General features: G+C 47.0%; 1 protein-coding gene across 7 annotated transcripts in view; it reads right to left on the reverse strand.

The window, feature by feature from the left end:
* NAPG (NSF attachment protein gamma) overlaps positions 1-16,266 on the reverse strand; it is a 29,339-nt gene extending 13,073 nt beyond the window's left edge. The window contains exons 1-12 of one of the 7 annotated variants that reach the window (XM_019920733.3): positions 16,110-16,265; positions 14,493-14,560; positions 12,307-12,391; positions 11,587-11,604; positions 10,886-10,916; positions 9,813-9,922; positions 9,635-9,701; positions 8,976-9,046; positions 7,803-7,881; positions 6,072-6,151; positions 5,492-5,621; positions 2,293-4,542 (exon numbers count right to left, since the gene is read on the reverse strand). In XM_019920733.3, the coding sequence (XP_019776292.1) occupies positions 4,399-4,542; positions 5,492-5,621; positions 6,072-6,151; positions 7,803-7,881; positions 8,976-9,046; positions 9,635-9,701; positions 9,813-9,922; positions 10,886-10,916; positions 11,587-11,604; positions 12,307-12,391; positions 14,493-14,560; positions 16,110-16,165 (939 nt within the window). In that variant the 5' untranslated portion in view covers positions 16,166-16,265 and the 3' untranslated portion in view covers positions 2,293-4,398. Of the gene's footprint in view, positions 1-2,292; positions 4,543-5,491; positions 5,622-6,071; positions 6,152-7,802; positions 7,882-8,975; positions 9,047-9,634; positions 9,702-9,812; positions 9,923-10,885; positions 10,917-11,199; positions 11,550-11,586; positions 12,392-14,492; positions 14,561-15,588; positions 15,751-16,109 lie in introns of those variants that run through there. The other 6 variants (XR_004521532.2, XR_012325297.1, XR_012325298.1 and 3 more) reach the window with 6 other exon arrangements.
* Positions 16,267-16,547: the final 281 nt, after the last annotated feature.

A 16,547-nucleotide genomic window follows, 5' to 3' on the forward strand; every position in this document is an offset into this window, starting at 1 on the left:
CCCTGAAGACAAAGGTGGGGCAGGGCGGGGCAGGCAGAGGGACACACAGGAGGGGAAGAAGGCTTTCTGCCTGAGTTTGGAACAAAGGGCCCTCCATTTTCATTTTGCCCTGGGCCCCGAAAATCATGAAGCTGGCCCTGGCTGAAGCGCGCCTCCAAGCCCATCACTGCTGCCGGAGTTGGGTGTGGGTCGCGCGTGGACACCCTCGGGGAACAGGGTCTGTGCACCTCCTAGACGATGATGCCTGCAGCTCAGAGACGACACATTCCTCTGGGTGCCCAGGGTCAGTCTGACCCCCATGAGATGCAGTGACTTCTGTCACCCAGTCCCCAACCTGACATGAATTTACGGTAAGCAGTATGTGCCCGTGACCGATTCCTGCACTGTCCATGGGCCCAGCGGGATGAGGGGCAGGGCCAGGGCCACAGCCACCACTCTCTGGGGCCACATGGCTCTGACTCAACCCACGGTCATCGGGTGAATAGGGCCTGAGGGTGTATGGATCCTCCACCGGCCGTGCAGGCGACAGTGCTCACTGCCGAGGTCTTCAGGGCAGACCGCTGCCCTGCTCCACGCGGGAAGCCCACCCAAGAGGGGCTGGCGACGGGCTCTAGGGAGGAGTCATGGACAAGCTCCAAGTGCCAACAGGGCAGGTCGAACAAACTCTGTTTCTGATTTCTCCTTCTCTCCTGACCACCACGCTGCCCATGTATCACCTCTGGGAAATCACAGCCCGAGCCCAGCTTAGCTTCAATCAACTTTATGGTTTGGCTCCGACATTCCGACACCTGGAAACCTGGAGGCCAACAATCACCCGAGACAGCGTGGCTGGATCCTGGGGGGCAGGGACTCATATGCTTCTTGAAACCTGAGGTGTGGGGTACACTCAGCCCCTCTAAGTGAGGTGCGGAGGGTGGGCGAAACCACTCCGTAAGGTACAGTACGTTTCCGTGGACTTAGCAATGTTACATCCATTTGGTTTGAAAGGTGCTAGATAACGGTGGTAACACAGAGTGACAGAGCCTGACGAGGGGCCGGCCAACTTCAATGAACAGAGCCACCTCCGTTGAGCGCTTCTGTATTTGTTAATACTGGCTCAACGTCTGGAGACTTGCTGCCCGGGAGAGAATCAAGGCGCCCCCTGGCGGAGGTCACATTCATTCACATTTACAAACAATACACACAAGATTTACTGTACGTATACAAGTTAGCTAAGTGCTTACTGAGATTTTGAAAGCTAAGTTTTAAAACGGCCCTATTTAGGCCTCTTGAAAGCTTTGGGAGAATCAGAAATAAAAGATTTATAAATATAATTTAAAATGTTCTACCTTAAATTCGAAGGGGATTTAGTTCACCTAGTTTGTAAGTGGGGCTATTTTTTAGGGGAATTTTAATCAGTACCACTGACTGTTATTAAAAGCCATGTAAGTTCTTTCCATGGGCAAAGGCCCCTTGACCATTTAAAAAAACACTCAAATGGAAAAGGGTTGCTCTCCTTTTTCGAAAGGGATGTTTGCCTCAGTCCTTTTTTCCTTCAAGACATTTTTTACGTCCTTAAATTTAGTATCAAATTAAAGTCGGTGACGAGCCTTTTCTTGATACCAACCTAATGAAAACATGGGGGCGGGGACAGAGGGAGACAGAGGGAGACGGCTTCTGTTGTCTTTCCCAGCTGACCCGTCTTCACAAACGCCAGGGGGACCACAAGGCCACTCAGAACACGCCAAGGTGTCCTGAGGGAAACCAAAATCGCATTGCACCCAAGCCCCTCTGTCCCCTGCATTCTCTCCACCTCTTACCCCAACTTCCACCAAATCCTGGTGTCAAATCCTACTACCGATCCCCATTCCCCAGAGGACAGGCCAGCATTACACAGCACTCACTCAATAAACGTGTGATTAATTTTGTAAATCCGCTGGTAACTAAGGTGTCAACTATGTATAAATGCAAACAATGCCATTTCAGTTTTCTCACCTCCTGGGTATTTTTCTCTCACTTAACTCGATGAAAGAATTACTCTCTTGGAAGGTGTGCTGAAGCCTCCCACCTCACCAAGGCCAGAGAGCACAGTGTGACAGTAGCAGGATGACTGGCACCTTAAAAAGCTCCACGCATTTGAAGTAACCCCCAGAGGGACTTAACTGACTCCCGGCATAAGGCACAACTTACAAGAACAGACGAAATATTGTTCTTGTCCAGCACGGCTGGGATCATGTAAATAGCTGAAGATGTATCTTTGGAAAAAAAGGGAAATAAACCAAGCAAAATGAATAATAATAAAAAGAATGATCATACTTATAGAGTTTCAGATTTTATTTTCATAATTATAGCCTATAGAAGCAATAACCTGCATTTCCATATCACATTTGATATTATTCATCAGAGCTGGAAATAAGAGGAATAAAGCAGTTTCCATACACAAATACCATACTCTGCATATGTACAAATAAATTCGATATATTACCTAGACTTTGTAGCCTGCTTCGCTACAACACAACAGAACACTGATGGCTGGATCCTGAGCACACCCATGCAGACAGACGCCCACTTTGGTAAAGTGATGACATGAGCTCTGGAGACACCTCTTCCTGCTGTGAACACCAGTTCCCCACTTCTGAGTGTCCCCTCAGGGTAAAGGCTTCTATGAGGGGAAAACGAGATGCTCCTCACTAGACACCACGCAGAACAGCCGTGACGTCAGAGACACCCACACGCCCCGCACACGAGTTCTGACATGAAGGCCGAGAAGGGGCTGGTGTGGAGGACGCCCCAGCTCAAGCCTCCTGTGCTGTGAGGCCCAGTCCCACGGCTGCTACAGGACCCTTCGACTCAGCCCTTATTTTTGTTTAATATGTAAGAAAAGAGAAATAAAAGCTTTTTTCCAAAGCTGTAATGGATAATATGGTCTACAGGAAACGGTCTAAAATACCTTTTAAGTGTTGCCGAATCTGTTGATAGGGATTGTTAAGTAGCTCAAATGCACATCAGCATAAGACTCCTGAAGTGTGACTGGATCTGGAGGGCACAGCAGGAGGACGGGGCCTCAGAACTCTTAACGCGTCATTAACCACAAACGCCTAAACATGGCTTTACTGAGACCACCACTCAGTGTCTCCAAACAGTGACTGGAAGTGCGCAGAGCCACGCAGGCAACAGGGGGACTGGAGAGACTGCGCGGAGTAGTGTTCTGCACCAGACTTCTGATAGAGTCCATCCCACTGCCCAACCACTCCGGCACACGGGCCCCGAGAGGACGTTCCCCGAACCCGCCACAGAGCCCAGCGTGGCTGCGGCCACTCATGATGACCCACCCCAGGATCCCAGGGAGGCCAGCAGATCCGAGCCCGGGAAGCCAGGCGGGCAGCGTCTCCTGCAGAGCGCACTGTGGTGTCTGGGCCTCTTTCCAGTCAGGGGACAGGGAGATGGCTCTGTGCACAGGGAGAGGAACGCCTCGAAAATGACCCGTCAGGAAAGACCCAGAAAGCACTAGACAGCGGCAGCCCAGCCCTTGAAACTCAGCCCCCGCCTTTCAGCCACATGCAGGAGGTTTACAGACAGCACCTCCTGAGTCAAGCTGCTGTCCTGTCACAGCCCTGGACGACGCAGAGGGAAGCCACGTATGCACCCCAGCCTGATGGAAACCACCACACTGTGCAAACTCGGGACAAAGGCCCTCATTAGTCCCAGTCGGTCAACAACCTGGTGGGTTCAGAGACCATCACTATGTGTTTCAGGTGGAAAAATACCCATATTCCAGAGACAACTGAAGACATTTACAGAATCACTGTAATGTGCCACCCTTCAAAATGTTCAAACTTACACATGAGACTTCAGATGCATCTTGTATTGAGATAAGTAACATTGTAAGGCTCAAAACAGCTTCCTGTCCCAATCTCGCCTCTGAAGATTGAACAATTTAAATGCCTCTGATTATCACGGGGGATAAATTTCCTTCTGAAGGCATAACAAATGTTTAAAATACTATTTTGTTTAACCAGTAAACATCACTTTTAACAGCAATTATTAAATAAAATGCAAAAAAAACTTCTCTAACAATAAATTACAAGAGCCCAAGAGAAAAGGCTATCTAAGACTATCTATGCCTATTACCTTTGTTTACAATAGATCTGTCTAGAATTTGGTTTGCCAATTTTAAAGTCAACTGTCCTAAAATGCGACAGTACATTTCTCTGTTAATGCCTGCTGGTGTCTGAGAAGAGCTCTTATCATGGAAAGAAAAAAATGCTTCACAGGCAGTGGGCAGGACGGGTGGTCCAGGAAATGGGAGCTAAGACTTTGTCTTTACCAGCATCAGAGCCAGGATGGCGTGAGGTCTGGCTGCGCCCCGGGCCGTGCGGCGACATCCGGGCCATGTGGGGTCTGTGAGGGGACAAGTGCCTAGCACAGCCCCCCTGCATACTCGTCCTCCTCGTCCTCAGCGGCGGGGGCGGCGTGGCCTTTGGGCGTGGCCTGCGGGGGGGCCGCGGCCTTCTTCTTGACTCCCCCTCCTGGGACCAGCAGGCTCAGGCCCAGCTTCGCGTACTGTCAACGACAAAGCACTGCTCAGACTGGACACTCAGGCCTGACCCGCGACGCCTCCCCGGAGTCACCTGTGAGACGAGCCTGCTCTCCGTCCCCAAAAACCCCGGATACCACTCAGACGGAAAGACCACCATAAAACCCAACGCTGCTCAGCCATCGGGGCTTGTGACCAGGGTGGGGCAGGGGCACGACGAGGAAAACCTCAATTCTACGGCACACTGAGGAATCAGATAACCGGACACACGAGCTGAGGGACGCTTCTGGTCCTTACGAAATAACCATCTGCTGAGTCAGTGTTGAAAACACAAACTTACAAAAGCTGATGCCAGAATTTACCTAGAAAAGCACTGGTTCCTCCAAGTACATCATTTTATTAAGAAAAAAACAAACTACCAAGGTCTTACACTGATCTGATACCATCACAAGACTAAAGCCACCAGACCAAATGCAATGAGCAGGCGCTCATGAATCTACTGAACAGGGAAACTGGGAAGAAGAGAAGCCTGATCACAGTGGGCGTCCCACTGTGGGGGGACGGGCCCCTCCCGACTCATCCACTTGTCACCACAGGCAGCAAGACGGGGGCCAGCTGCCCCACGTTTACAGATGAGTAAACTGAGCTTCAGACCGTCAGCCACCACCCTGCACCCCACAGCGGGTGCTCTCAGAAGTGGGATTCCAACAGGCCTGCCGACCCACAAAGGCCACGCACCATGGGCCCTGAGACCGTGAGCCTGAGAGAAACTCACTAACCCAGCACCCTGGAGGGAGGCCAGCAGACGGAGGAGGAGCGGGCGTCGCCCACGGCAAACCCCCCAGCAGCCGGCCAGCCAGGCAACGCGCACCCGTCGTAAGCCTCCTCTCTGAGCAGCAGCTCCAGGCGAACAGCAGAGGGAGAAACCTTACGAGCGCATGGGAGAGGGAGGGAGGGCCGAGAGGAGGCACTCACGTCATTGTCCATGTACTTGAACAGGGGCGAGTTGCAGACCTCGGCCACCTGGTCCTGGTCCTGCTGGTCGTAGCCCTCGAGCAGCTGCTCCAGGGCGGTGCAGTCCTCACTGCCGTTGAAGCCAGGGATGCTGCGGGGAGCACACGGCACGTCTGCGTCCGGCCCTCGGCGCACCCACCCACACCGGACGGCCGACAGCGGAGAACCCGGGGCCCCGGAGCCAGGGTGCCTGGCCTCAGGCTGCTCGGTTTAAACATGGCCAAGGAGAAAACCTCTTATAGCCTGACCTTCCTGTAACATACAACCTGAAGACTTTTCTTTCTCTTGTTATTTTTTTCTTAGATGGCAAATATCACAAAATCACTCAATTCCACGGAAGCCCCCAGGAGAAAAACACAGGAAAGAACACAACTCATAAAAATTCTGCTGCAGAAGCTGAAATTCTAGCCACGCACTCATATTGCTCTGAACTATATTAAAAACAAAAAAACAGAAAACAAAAACCCCGTTCCACAGCCAGGACTGCCTATCTAGGCAGTGAGCTGGGGCGGAGAAGCAGCCGTGCACTGGCAGGTCTTACCTGTAGCTCTCCCGGACGCAGCGCTCTGCGGCCACGTAGTCATTTCTGTGCAGATGCACTAAGACTTGGGCAATTGTTTTCTAAAACAAAAGAGGTGATTAGGCCAAGATCATATCCCTGCAGAAGTCAATTTCCTGACACCTGGAATTTGACTCAGTTTGCACCTGGAGAGACTCGTGAATTCTGCAGCCACCTCCACAGGACACTGGGGGGAGAACACCCCAGAACACCGCACCTCAAACTACAATGCGCACACCCCACCCGGGGGTCTTGCTGGAGACGGTGGAGCTGGTGGTGGGGAAGCCTGAGAGTCCACTGCTCCTCACCGGCTCCCAGGTGGTCGTGGTCCCGCCAGTCTGAGGGCCACACTTGGAGAAACAAAGCCCCAGAACACAGCCACTGCACAATTTACAGAAAATTTCCTCTAAATGCTTATATAGGTTTCATTTTGAAAAGGGAACAAGAAGCAGGGGGCATAACTCTGCAATTCTACTTTGGAATTCTTCAAGAGATACGAGGAAAAGATAAATGAATGGAAACTTCATGTAACAGAAATAGACACTATTTATAAGCCAACAAAAGGACTGAGACCACAGACACAACTGATAAGATCTTATCGGCAAAAGAGCTCTACACGAAGTATTTTTCAATCTTTTTTATATCTATTTTTTCAGACAACTTTTATTGATCTTTTGTCATCTCCGTTTTCAGATTAAGCCCATCTGCTTATTTTATTTATATAAAAGCCCATCCGGTATTTTATTTCAGACACTGCTTTTTCAGTTCTAAAATTCTCATTTAGTTCATTTATGGTTTCTATTAAAAAAATAAAAATCAGTCCTTTTGTCCATTATTTCGCCCATGTTCACCTCTGCCACATGGAGCAGCTGTGACAGCTGCTTCCTGGTCCTGACCTGGTGACTCCAACATCCGGGTCCCCTCTATGGTCCTTCCTCCTGACAACGGTCACACTTTCCTGACCCGTTCTATGTTGAGTCACCTGGGACTGCCCCCTGGACACTGCAGGGCCCTCCCACGATCTCGGGCTCAGGCTGCACGTTCTGTCTGCTTTCTGGGCAGTGGCTCTAGTCTTAGTTCAGCCACCTGCTCCGCTGCTCTGGGTGTGCCCTGCACACGCAGCTGGAGTGCCCCCCCCCACTCACAGCCACACACACACACACACACACACACACACGCACACGCGCGCGTACTGGGGGGGGTGGGGAGGGCCCACTTCCAGCCCTCCTCTCTGGGCTCTTCTCCTGGCTCTCTGAGCTCATCTTCCCAGCTCCTCCGACTGGGGCAGACAGTGTTTCATCCGCCTGCACCACCGTCCCAGCTGCAACTCCACGACCAGGGCTCAGCTGCAGAGGAGCCGAGGGAGAAGGAGCAGGAGACGTGGGGCCTCTCCTCTGAGCCCCTCTGGTTAGACAGATGGGGCGGGGGGCCCTCGGGGAGGAAAGCCGCCCTGTGCTCCCTGCCCTCCAGCCCTCTTGGCTGCTCACTTTTCAGGGTCCGAGGGGCACAGCCTTCTGTTTTGCCTAGCAGTGTTAGCTGTGATCAGGAGAGGGGTGATAGTGGGCTTACTCCATCTTGGCCAAAAATAGAGGCCCATAAGGTATTATTTTAAAAATAAACAAACATTCAGGGAACCCGGTCTTAGGTACACAGTTACACCAATATGAAAAATGATCTAAGGAAAAGCCAAATATAAGCACTTTCAAAGCATACCTTATAACAAGTTGGATAATTCTCAATTTCCTTATAAATATTTTTTTCTTTCTGAATAGAGAGTGCCGCCTCATCAAACCTAAAGACAAAATAAGAAATGCAGAACAAGGCGGGTCTAAGTGATCCACAGCAGAGGTCCTATAATGTACTTGATGTTACAGGTTTTAGAGAAGTAAAGACCACATCAGGCACTGTAACGACTGCTCCATAACCCGTGTTTCCGTAAGCTCTGCTCACTCGGCTTGCCTTCTAAATGTCAGACTCGCCCTTCTAAGACACCAAGCAGACAGGGCGAAAGAACTCAAGGACAGGCCGCTTCATATGCGGAGTTTTAGGTCTGGTAAGGACCATCCATTAATGAGCACCCAGCAAGTCCAACAAACCGCTCTGTGAGCATCTGTGAGACGTGCCGGAGCCCAGCCCTGACTCAGTCACCGCGGATCCCTTTCCCTCACTGAAAGGCCGTGCAGACGCCCCAAGAGCACTGGCTCCCAGGAACCAGGACCCCCACCGGGCCCTCACACGCCCACCGCGGCCTTCATGACCCCGACAGCTCCTGGGGCCAGAACGCGCAGCAGGGGAGAGTAGACAGGGAGAGGCGAAACAAGGTCCTTCTTGCCACTTTGACCCTCAACAGTCTTCTTCCATCTACTCTCACATATTTTCCTTTGCAGAATTTTATTAATAAGGGAGATTGTTTACTAAGCTTAAGTTGAAGTAAAACACAAAAGGAAAATCCATAGGATTCTAGGTTTCTGGGGTCCGGCTATTTGTGCCATAGGTCCTAAGTGTGAAGGAGAAAAAATCAGTACCCTGTCTAACGACGCTATTTGGCTGTCGTAACCTGTCAATTTTCCTGGGTGAGCACTTAGGGCATCTTGTCACTTAGCTCATACGGATACTTGTCCTTGAGAGGCATCACCACCCACCCAGACAACAGAACAAGACAACTGCCCCCTCCCAAGTTGCTGAGTCAGGGCTTAGCCAACAAGAGCACAACGCACGATACATTTTGGGATGACACTTTAGAGAAGCGGCAGATCTTTCAATATTTAATCCAACGTGCTGCTGTCTTGTGGCCTGGTGTGCCCATGGTTACACCAAAAGATTAACAAGCCTGTCCCTGTGGCCAGAGGTCACAGGGACACAGGAGCACAGCTCTATGAAACGTACCTGCGCCCTCGCACCAGCAGCCTGGAGGCCTTTCCTAGTAATTCAACTGCCTGTCGTAAGCGCTCTTCATTCTGCAGGAATCCAAGAGAAGGGAGTGTTGGCTGCTTCAATGTAGGAATCTTTTTCTTCCCCTAACAATTTCTGATAAAAAAGTAATGGCACTGGGGACTTCCCTGGTGGTCCAGTGGTAAAGAATCTGCCTTACAATGCAGGGGACGTGGGTTCGAACCCTGGTCAGGGAACTAAGATCCCACAAGCCGCGGAGCAACTAAGCCCACACGCCACAACTACAGAGCCCACACGCCCTGGAGACCGCACGCCACAACGAGAGAGAGAAAGCCCATGTGCCACAACGAAGAGCCCGCACCGCCACGAAAGATCCTGCACACCACAACTAAGACTTGATGCAGCCAAAAATAAATAAAATAAATAATAAATAAATCTTAAAAAAAAAAAAGGTAATAGCACTGGATCGGGGGGTGGGGTGGGGGTGGGAATTCCTCCAAAGCTGCTAAGCCATCTCACTACTAACAGAAGAAAACAAGAGTTCAGCTGTGAGCACAGAAAAGTTTTCAAAGCAGCCACTGCATTTCTCTGTTTTCCTATATATCATGAACATAAAATTCTATATACTCAAAGAAAAAAAAATTCAAACTTACTTCAAACACATTAGCTGTCTGCTGATATAACTGCACAGCCTTTTCTGGATCCACGTTTTCTATAAGCCTAAATTAGACAAGAAAATCTGACTTACATGAGAAATAGAAAACTTGTTTTACAAAGGACTTTATTAAAACAAAAAGTCTTCCACGCAGAGACCTGTGTCCACACACTCACTTTCCAGCCCGCTCCAAGGCCATGGCTGCTGTGTCCGGGGTGCCGTTCTCCAGGTACATCATGCTAGCTTTCTCAATCAGCTGAACAGCCTCCGGGAGTTTTTGCATCTCCTTTAGGCAAACAATACAGCATGGACCAGTAAGTGCAACAACTTAAATACAGAATTAACAATCTGAAATTCAAGAAAGCAAAGGACCCAAAACATAATACAATAATAAACATATTGAAAATGAAATGCGTTCACATGGTCACTCTCTCCATCAAGCTTCATTTTGCTAAACCAAAAACGCATCAGTTGATTTCTGCAGAGTTCATCCCTTCACAGAGTTTCAGGGAAACTACACACACAGTAGAAACCAAAATACTCGCTCTTCACAGTTTTCTAAGCATTTACAATTCCTGGAATACTTATGAGCTCCTACTACATACAAGGCCTGTGCCAAAGGCTGCAAACTGGCAGCCCAAGGGCTGTGTGTCATTTCCGAGGATGGCTTGCTTCAACCCTCCATATCTTAAAGTCAGATACTTTCACAGGAGGTCTGTTCTGTGGCTTCGCATTTTCAACATGTCATAGGCTACGGCATCTGCAGGCTTGCGCCCCACATGGCACTGGCGAGTGGGGCTGTGCAGCAGCCGGCCTCCTCCAGGGGCGTGTTTCTCCCCACTTCCTGCACACCCAGGCCGGCCTCCTCCATCTCAGCAAGCCCTGCGTTCACCTGCGCTTGCAGCCCTCTTACTCTGAGCGCCATCAACAGAGTAACCCTACGTATCTTATTAGTAAACTCCAAGTCTCAGCATCATGTGCTCCTTATGTCTAATATCTCCAATTCAAAACTTTTTTTAAAAACTGAAGAAAAATCATGTAAAAGCTAGATGTAAAGATTTTAGGTATTATCTATTTAGGGTTGACATACTGTATCTCCGTGCTGACCTTGCACAGGTTGTTTTCAAGTCTGTCCTTCACTAAGTTAACAAATTCTTTAGGATACAAAACTTGCTGGTCTTGTTCTTATGGGAACTTCAAACTGTAACTCATTTTACCTATAGAGCAGCTGTGACACAACGGTACTGACCTTCAGCATCATGCCGGCTTGTTCATAAGCTCTGCAGAGAGAATATAAGTTCTCAGATGAGATCTTGATGAGATGGGGGAAGAGAAGCTTTCTACCACAGACATGAGAAGCTTCATCAATTAAAACTGGCTCAGACAACACATACTTACTTTAGGCTCTCATTACAACACAACATAATTTTTCTTCCTTTTATTTACGTGGGCAATAATGCCTTGGAAACAACAGACATCTGAGGTAAAGGGATTTCACTTTGCAGATGAAAAGTTAAGTAAAGGTCAGAGAGGTTAAATGACTTTCTACTGTACTTGACAAACCTAAATCCAAGTTTTGAAACAAGTAAGTGTTTTTCTCCACAAAAGCAAAAGAAAGCTTCCTGCTTCTCTCCACAGGCACCATTAACTATTAAAAAAGAGGGAAAAAAAGAGATTCTAACTCGTTTTTTCATAGGTTATTGAACAAAACGGTCCTAAAAATATGATGGTGATTTAACTTAAACACTGAATTATCTTAGGAGTGACTTCATTTTTAAGGTTCAGGTGAAGACTGAAACAAATGGAAATGACTATTTTATTTAAATCAATACAAATTAATTCACTATTTCTGAATTTATAACTTAGGAAAAATTTACTGACCTAAGAAAAAGCAACATTTAAAACATAATAATCCACAAATACATGAACACATGGAGAATATTTACTTACTTGGCAGCATGGAAAAGACTGAATAGATGTAACAAAGTCAAAATTAAGGAAAAAAAAGCAAATCAATAGTTTCTAAAGGTCTACTATTTAAAAAACAAGGTTAACTAAATCACTGTCCCAGTTTGTTTGAAAAGACGAACCCTACAAATCAGGAAAAGAAGAAAAATTTATCACCTGTAGCTGTCTCCTAAAAACTATGTAATTCACAAAAACACTGACAAAACACATCGATTTTTAAGCTACTTCCATGATGCATTAACTTGAAGTTTTACTAAAATGCAAGGTTATTATATCCATAATCTGCAAGTGAGGTAAAATAAACATTTTTTAGTTGATAAGATTATAAAATACCTCAGGAAAATTTGTTTTAAACTACTTAAAAATTTTATTTCAAATATCGGAGGAAAACTACATTTTTAAAATATTTATAGAGCAGTTAACATGTCTCTAATACCCGTGCCACTTCTTCATTTTTCAGCACCTGTCTCTATATCTCCCTCACTTCATCCCAAGTAAAACCATCATGAAGCAAATCCAGAAACAACAGAAATAAACTCTCAAACGCAGCTCTGCAAAGCAGTGTGGACCTTATGACCAAGTCTCTATAAATGCACTTTCAGAGTTTAGACATGCAGTATTTTTCTAAGTGGCTTCTAATTTAATAGCACTGTACTCCACATGCAGCAAATTTATAACAATCTCTAAAGGCTGAAAAGATACGCCCTGTTATTCTCGTGGGCGACAGCTTCTCTCAGGCAGGCGTCTTTTGCTTGTTCAAACTGTTTGGCATTTTTAAAAGCAACAGCTGAAAGAGAGAAAAAATATATAGACTGTCTATTTCCATCATTTAAAGAAACCTCAAATAAATCCTTACCAAAATGTGCATGACATGTGAAGTATCAGAAAATAAACTTAACACTTATTTTAATCAAATACTTAGGAAATTTCATAAAACTATAAATACTACTTTTTTCTAAGCCATTTTCTTACAACTTTTTTGATTATCAATAACTTACAAGTATTTTCAAAAGGTTTTTTTTTTTCTTAATTGTACACTATTGGCAATAAATCAGTACTCCTTCCACTCAAGCCCAAGTCTTTCTAACACCACCATCTAAGCTTGGGAAACTAAGACGGCATCAGTCAAACCAACACACCCAAACTACAGGCACTGTCACTAAAACAGCACCTTACCTCACCAGTTTCACATTTAATAATAGAAACAGTGCTTTAGTTATGGCTTATTCTATCTTTTAAATTATTCTGAAACTGAAGTCTAATAAACACACTCAATATTTTTATAATAAATCTTCCTTTTTGGCACAATCTTTAAATACGATCTTACAGACTTTGGAAAACTTACAAAGTGTTGCTTACAAATAAATGAAAAGGATACTGCTTTAAGAAAACATTGTTTGTTAAAAACACACTCTTAGGGCTTCCCTGGTGGCGCAGTGGTTGAGAGTCCGCCTGCCGATGCAGGGGACACAGGTTCGTGCCCCGGTCCGGGAAGATCCCACACGCCACAGAGCAGCTAGGCCCGTGAGCCATGGCCGCTGAGCCTCTGCGTCCGGAGCCTGTGCTCCGCAATGGGAGAGGCTACAACAGTGAGAGGCCCGCGTACCACAAAAAACAAAACAAAACAAAACAAAAAAACCACCCACACTCTTAAAATTACATTTAACAAAATGTAGAAAATAAACAAATGACAAACTATTTTCATCCCTGCATTTCTACATTTTTCTCTTTGAAAAATTTACTGATGAAATGTATCTTGCATAACCCCTTAACGAAAATAAACAAAAGATGTTTTCATGGGAAAATCTGACTTGAAATATTCATTTCTGAAAGCAGCTCATGCTCACAGATACATACATAACAACTCTGTGTTAAATTTCCCTCATGGAGGATACTTGCAAAATGTTGTGCCCTCCAGTTACAAAGGTGTTCTTGTACAAGGTGTCCATAAAATCCATGTAAAATTTGAACTTCTAATAATTTTCCTTCTAAATATGAGGTACAGTAATTTCCATAATGCAACAGAGAATTTACTCAAGACTTAAATAAAAGCGCTAAAGATTAATTTGTTGTCATTTCTTTTATTATCTAGAAAATACATCCTACATTATGCTTATTAGTTTCAATTTATCTGACTTCTTTCTATTAGTTTCAATTTACTGACTTCTTTCTTCTTGGTGACATACTAAAACTAAAGTTTGCCAAAAGCACATTTCCTAGGTGATTTCTACAAATGTGATCAGGGCTACTGCTGAAACACACAGTAAAATGTGTCCAGGGTATTTCAAAATCGTATTATGCTTTATAACCAAAATAATCACGGATATGTTGAAAACTATCATTCCATAACTTAAAATGCTAAATTTTTAACAAATTCCCTTTCTGTTGCAAATTTCAGGTTGTTTTTATCTCATATGCAGATAAAGGCAATAAAACATGCATATGAGCTTAACTCTTCATGAACACATATCAGTGCATCTCCACAGGAGGGTCATCAAGAGCGAGAGCCAAACACGCTCCGTGCGCATGCGGAAGATAAGCCTAAGGTTTTAAAAAGCCAACGAGAAAAATCTTTATTCAGTAATAGGTAGTAAAAAATATGACCAAACTCCCAGAAGTAGTATCAACTGAGTGAAGTTCAAGAACATATGAACGATGTTAAAAGCCTGCAGGGGCACCCGCCGTGCCATCTGCACTCGTGGGAGAGGGAGAGGCGGCTGGGTCTACAGCTCAGAACTCGACATCTGAAAACAGGAAGTGGAAAAGCGCAGGGTTTAACAATGCAAATACTATATAGGAAGCATTAAGAGTGAGAACTATGCCGAGATGAAGTTACCAGCCTGCTTCAAGATTACACACTGCAGGGACAGGGCTACTGTCACACGTACCTGCTTTTCCATACTCAGAAGCGGCACTGTCATAATCTGGCTTCCATTTTAAAAAACCAGTTTTCAGGCTAAAATGAAAGAGAGACACATTTAACAGAAGTTACCAACCACACTCCTAAGTCAGAACCCTGCTTATAAGGATCTTGTAGGTCATTAAAAAGGGAGGGGGGGACCATCAGGTACACAGTCCCCATCTCGCCCACCTCCATCTAAACTTACTGACAATTACAAACAACCTCACCACTTTCCCTCCCACTGTCATAGACATGGTTTCCCCCTTTTGAAATGTCTGTATAGCATCCAAGGGGAGTGGAGGTTCTCAAGGCCTGATCCCCAGATGAGCAGCATCACGCAGAAGTGCGCTAGAAATGTATGAAGTGCTGAGCCCCAGCCCAGCCCTGCTGAACCAGGACCCCGGGAGTGGCAGCAGCAGCAATCCAGGGTGTAACAAGCCCTGAGACGCACAGAAGCTTGAGGTAGGCTGAAGCACAGCAATAAGCAGGTGGACTCGTGAGACTGCAGCTCAGGAAAGGCCGGAGATTACCAGAATCATCAGCACCTGTCACACCCGTGAAGACCCGCAGGGAGACTGGAGAGAGAGGCCAGAAAGACTACAGAACCAAACACTCAGAGAGACACAGGGAATCAGCAAAAAAGACTGCAGTTAACCACCAGTGAACAGGAAGGACAACCAGAGACAGGATGACGGGAAAGCACGACAAACTGCTTTCCAGGATCCCAGGATCACACGGCATCTTAGACACCGCACCAAAGGACAATCAATTGAGTCCCTATCTAATTTGCCCTTTCTGAAACTCTTTTTAAAATTTTATGATAATTTCACATTGTCAAACTTGGGTGTGCATAAGAACCGCTAAATAAACACCATCTTAAATTCTACATTTGAATTCAGTTAGTGAAAGCCTGCTTACATGTAACAGTGTTACCTTCCAAAGAATCAGGGAAGCCCCAGAGCCTGCAGAAGTACACCCTTCATTTTGTTCCTTTTAATTTTCTGCCAATTAAATTTATTTAACATTTGTGTTTGTCTAATACTGTTATAAGATTCAAATTTGTAAACAGTTCTCAAGCTTACCAAAAACATTATTGTTCGGAAAAATAAAATCCTTAAATTGCAACCTGTCTACTCTAATCCACCAACTGAGGAAGTGCTGCAATAAAGCAAAATTCTAATCCACCACCTCTACCCCAAAGCCCTCATTATATTCTGTATCTTAACATAATTTTTAAAAACCCCACCAAAAACAAGATACAATCTCTCAATTGTCTTATGTGCTACATACACATGGGAAAAGCTAAAGATTTTTAAATACAGTTGGGCCTGGAAGCCGCCCAACGCGCCGAGAAGCACCGGCATCCCAACTGCCGACGCGGAGAGCGGTGCCCGCGACAACGGCGGCGCCCCCACGGCCCCAGGCAAGACGACTTCTGACGTCCGACGGCAGCGCTTCCGGGGCGCGGCGACCCCACCACGCCCGTCCGGCCCGGCCCCCCCCCCCCCCGCCCCAGCACCCCCCACCCGGTGCTGACTCAGACCGGCCTCGGAGGGGCCCGGTCCAAGCGCCTACCCAGGGCAGCGCTGGGCCTCTCACTCACCATTTCTCTGCTTTGGCCAGGTGCTCCAGCCCCTCGTTTATCTTCTGAGCCGCCATCTCCGCGGCGCGGCCCTGACGTGGAGGCCGAGAGCCCGCCGAATGGGCGTGGGAACGCCGAAGAGGAGGCCGGTACTGCGCCGCAGCCGCGCTACCAGGGCCCGTAAGGCTCAAACCTAGTGCAGCGAAGCGGCCCAGGAGCCGCGCAGGCGCCGCACAGGCAGATGTTGCGCAGGCGCAGAGCGCCCGGGCTGGCCTCAAGCGTGGCCCAGTGCGCAGGCGCAGTGGGTAGTAAGGGGGTTCGCGATTCCATTCGCCAGTGGAACGCAGTTTTGTTGAGCACGTTTTATGTATCAGGCGCTGTTCTAACCACTGGCAGGTCGGCAGGGAGTGCGACAGACCGAACCCTAGCTCCGATAATTCGATAACTGTTCACCTTCAA

The sequence above is a fragment of the Tursiops truncatus genome, chromosome 13 (assembly GCF_011762595.2).
Source record: "Tursiops truncatus isolate mTurTru1 chromosome 13, mTurTru1.mat.Y, whole genome shotgun sequence".
Classification (NCBI taxonomy): Eukaryota; Metazoa; Chordata; class Mammalia; order Artiodactyla; family Delphinidae; genus Tursiops; species Tursiops truncatus.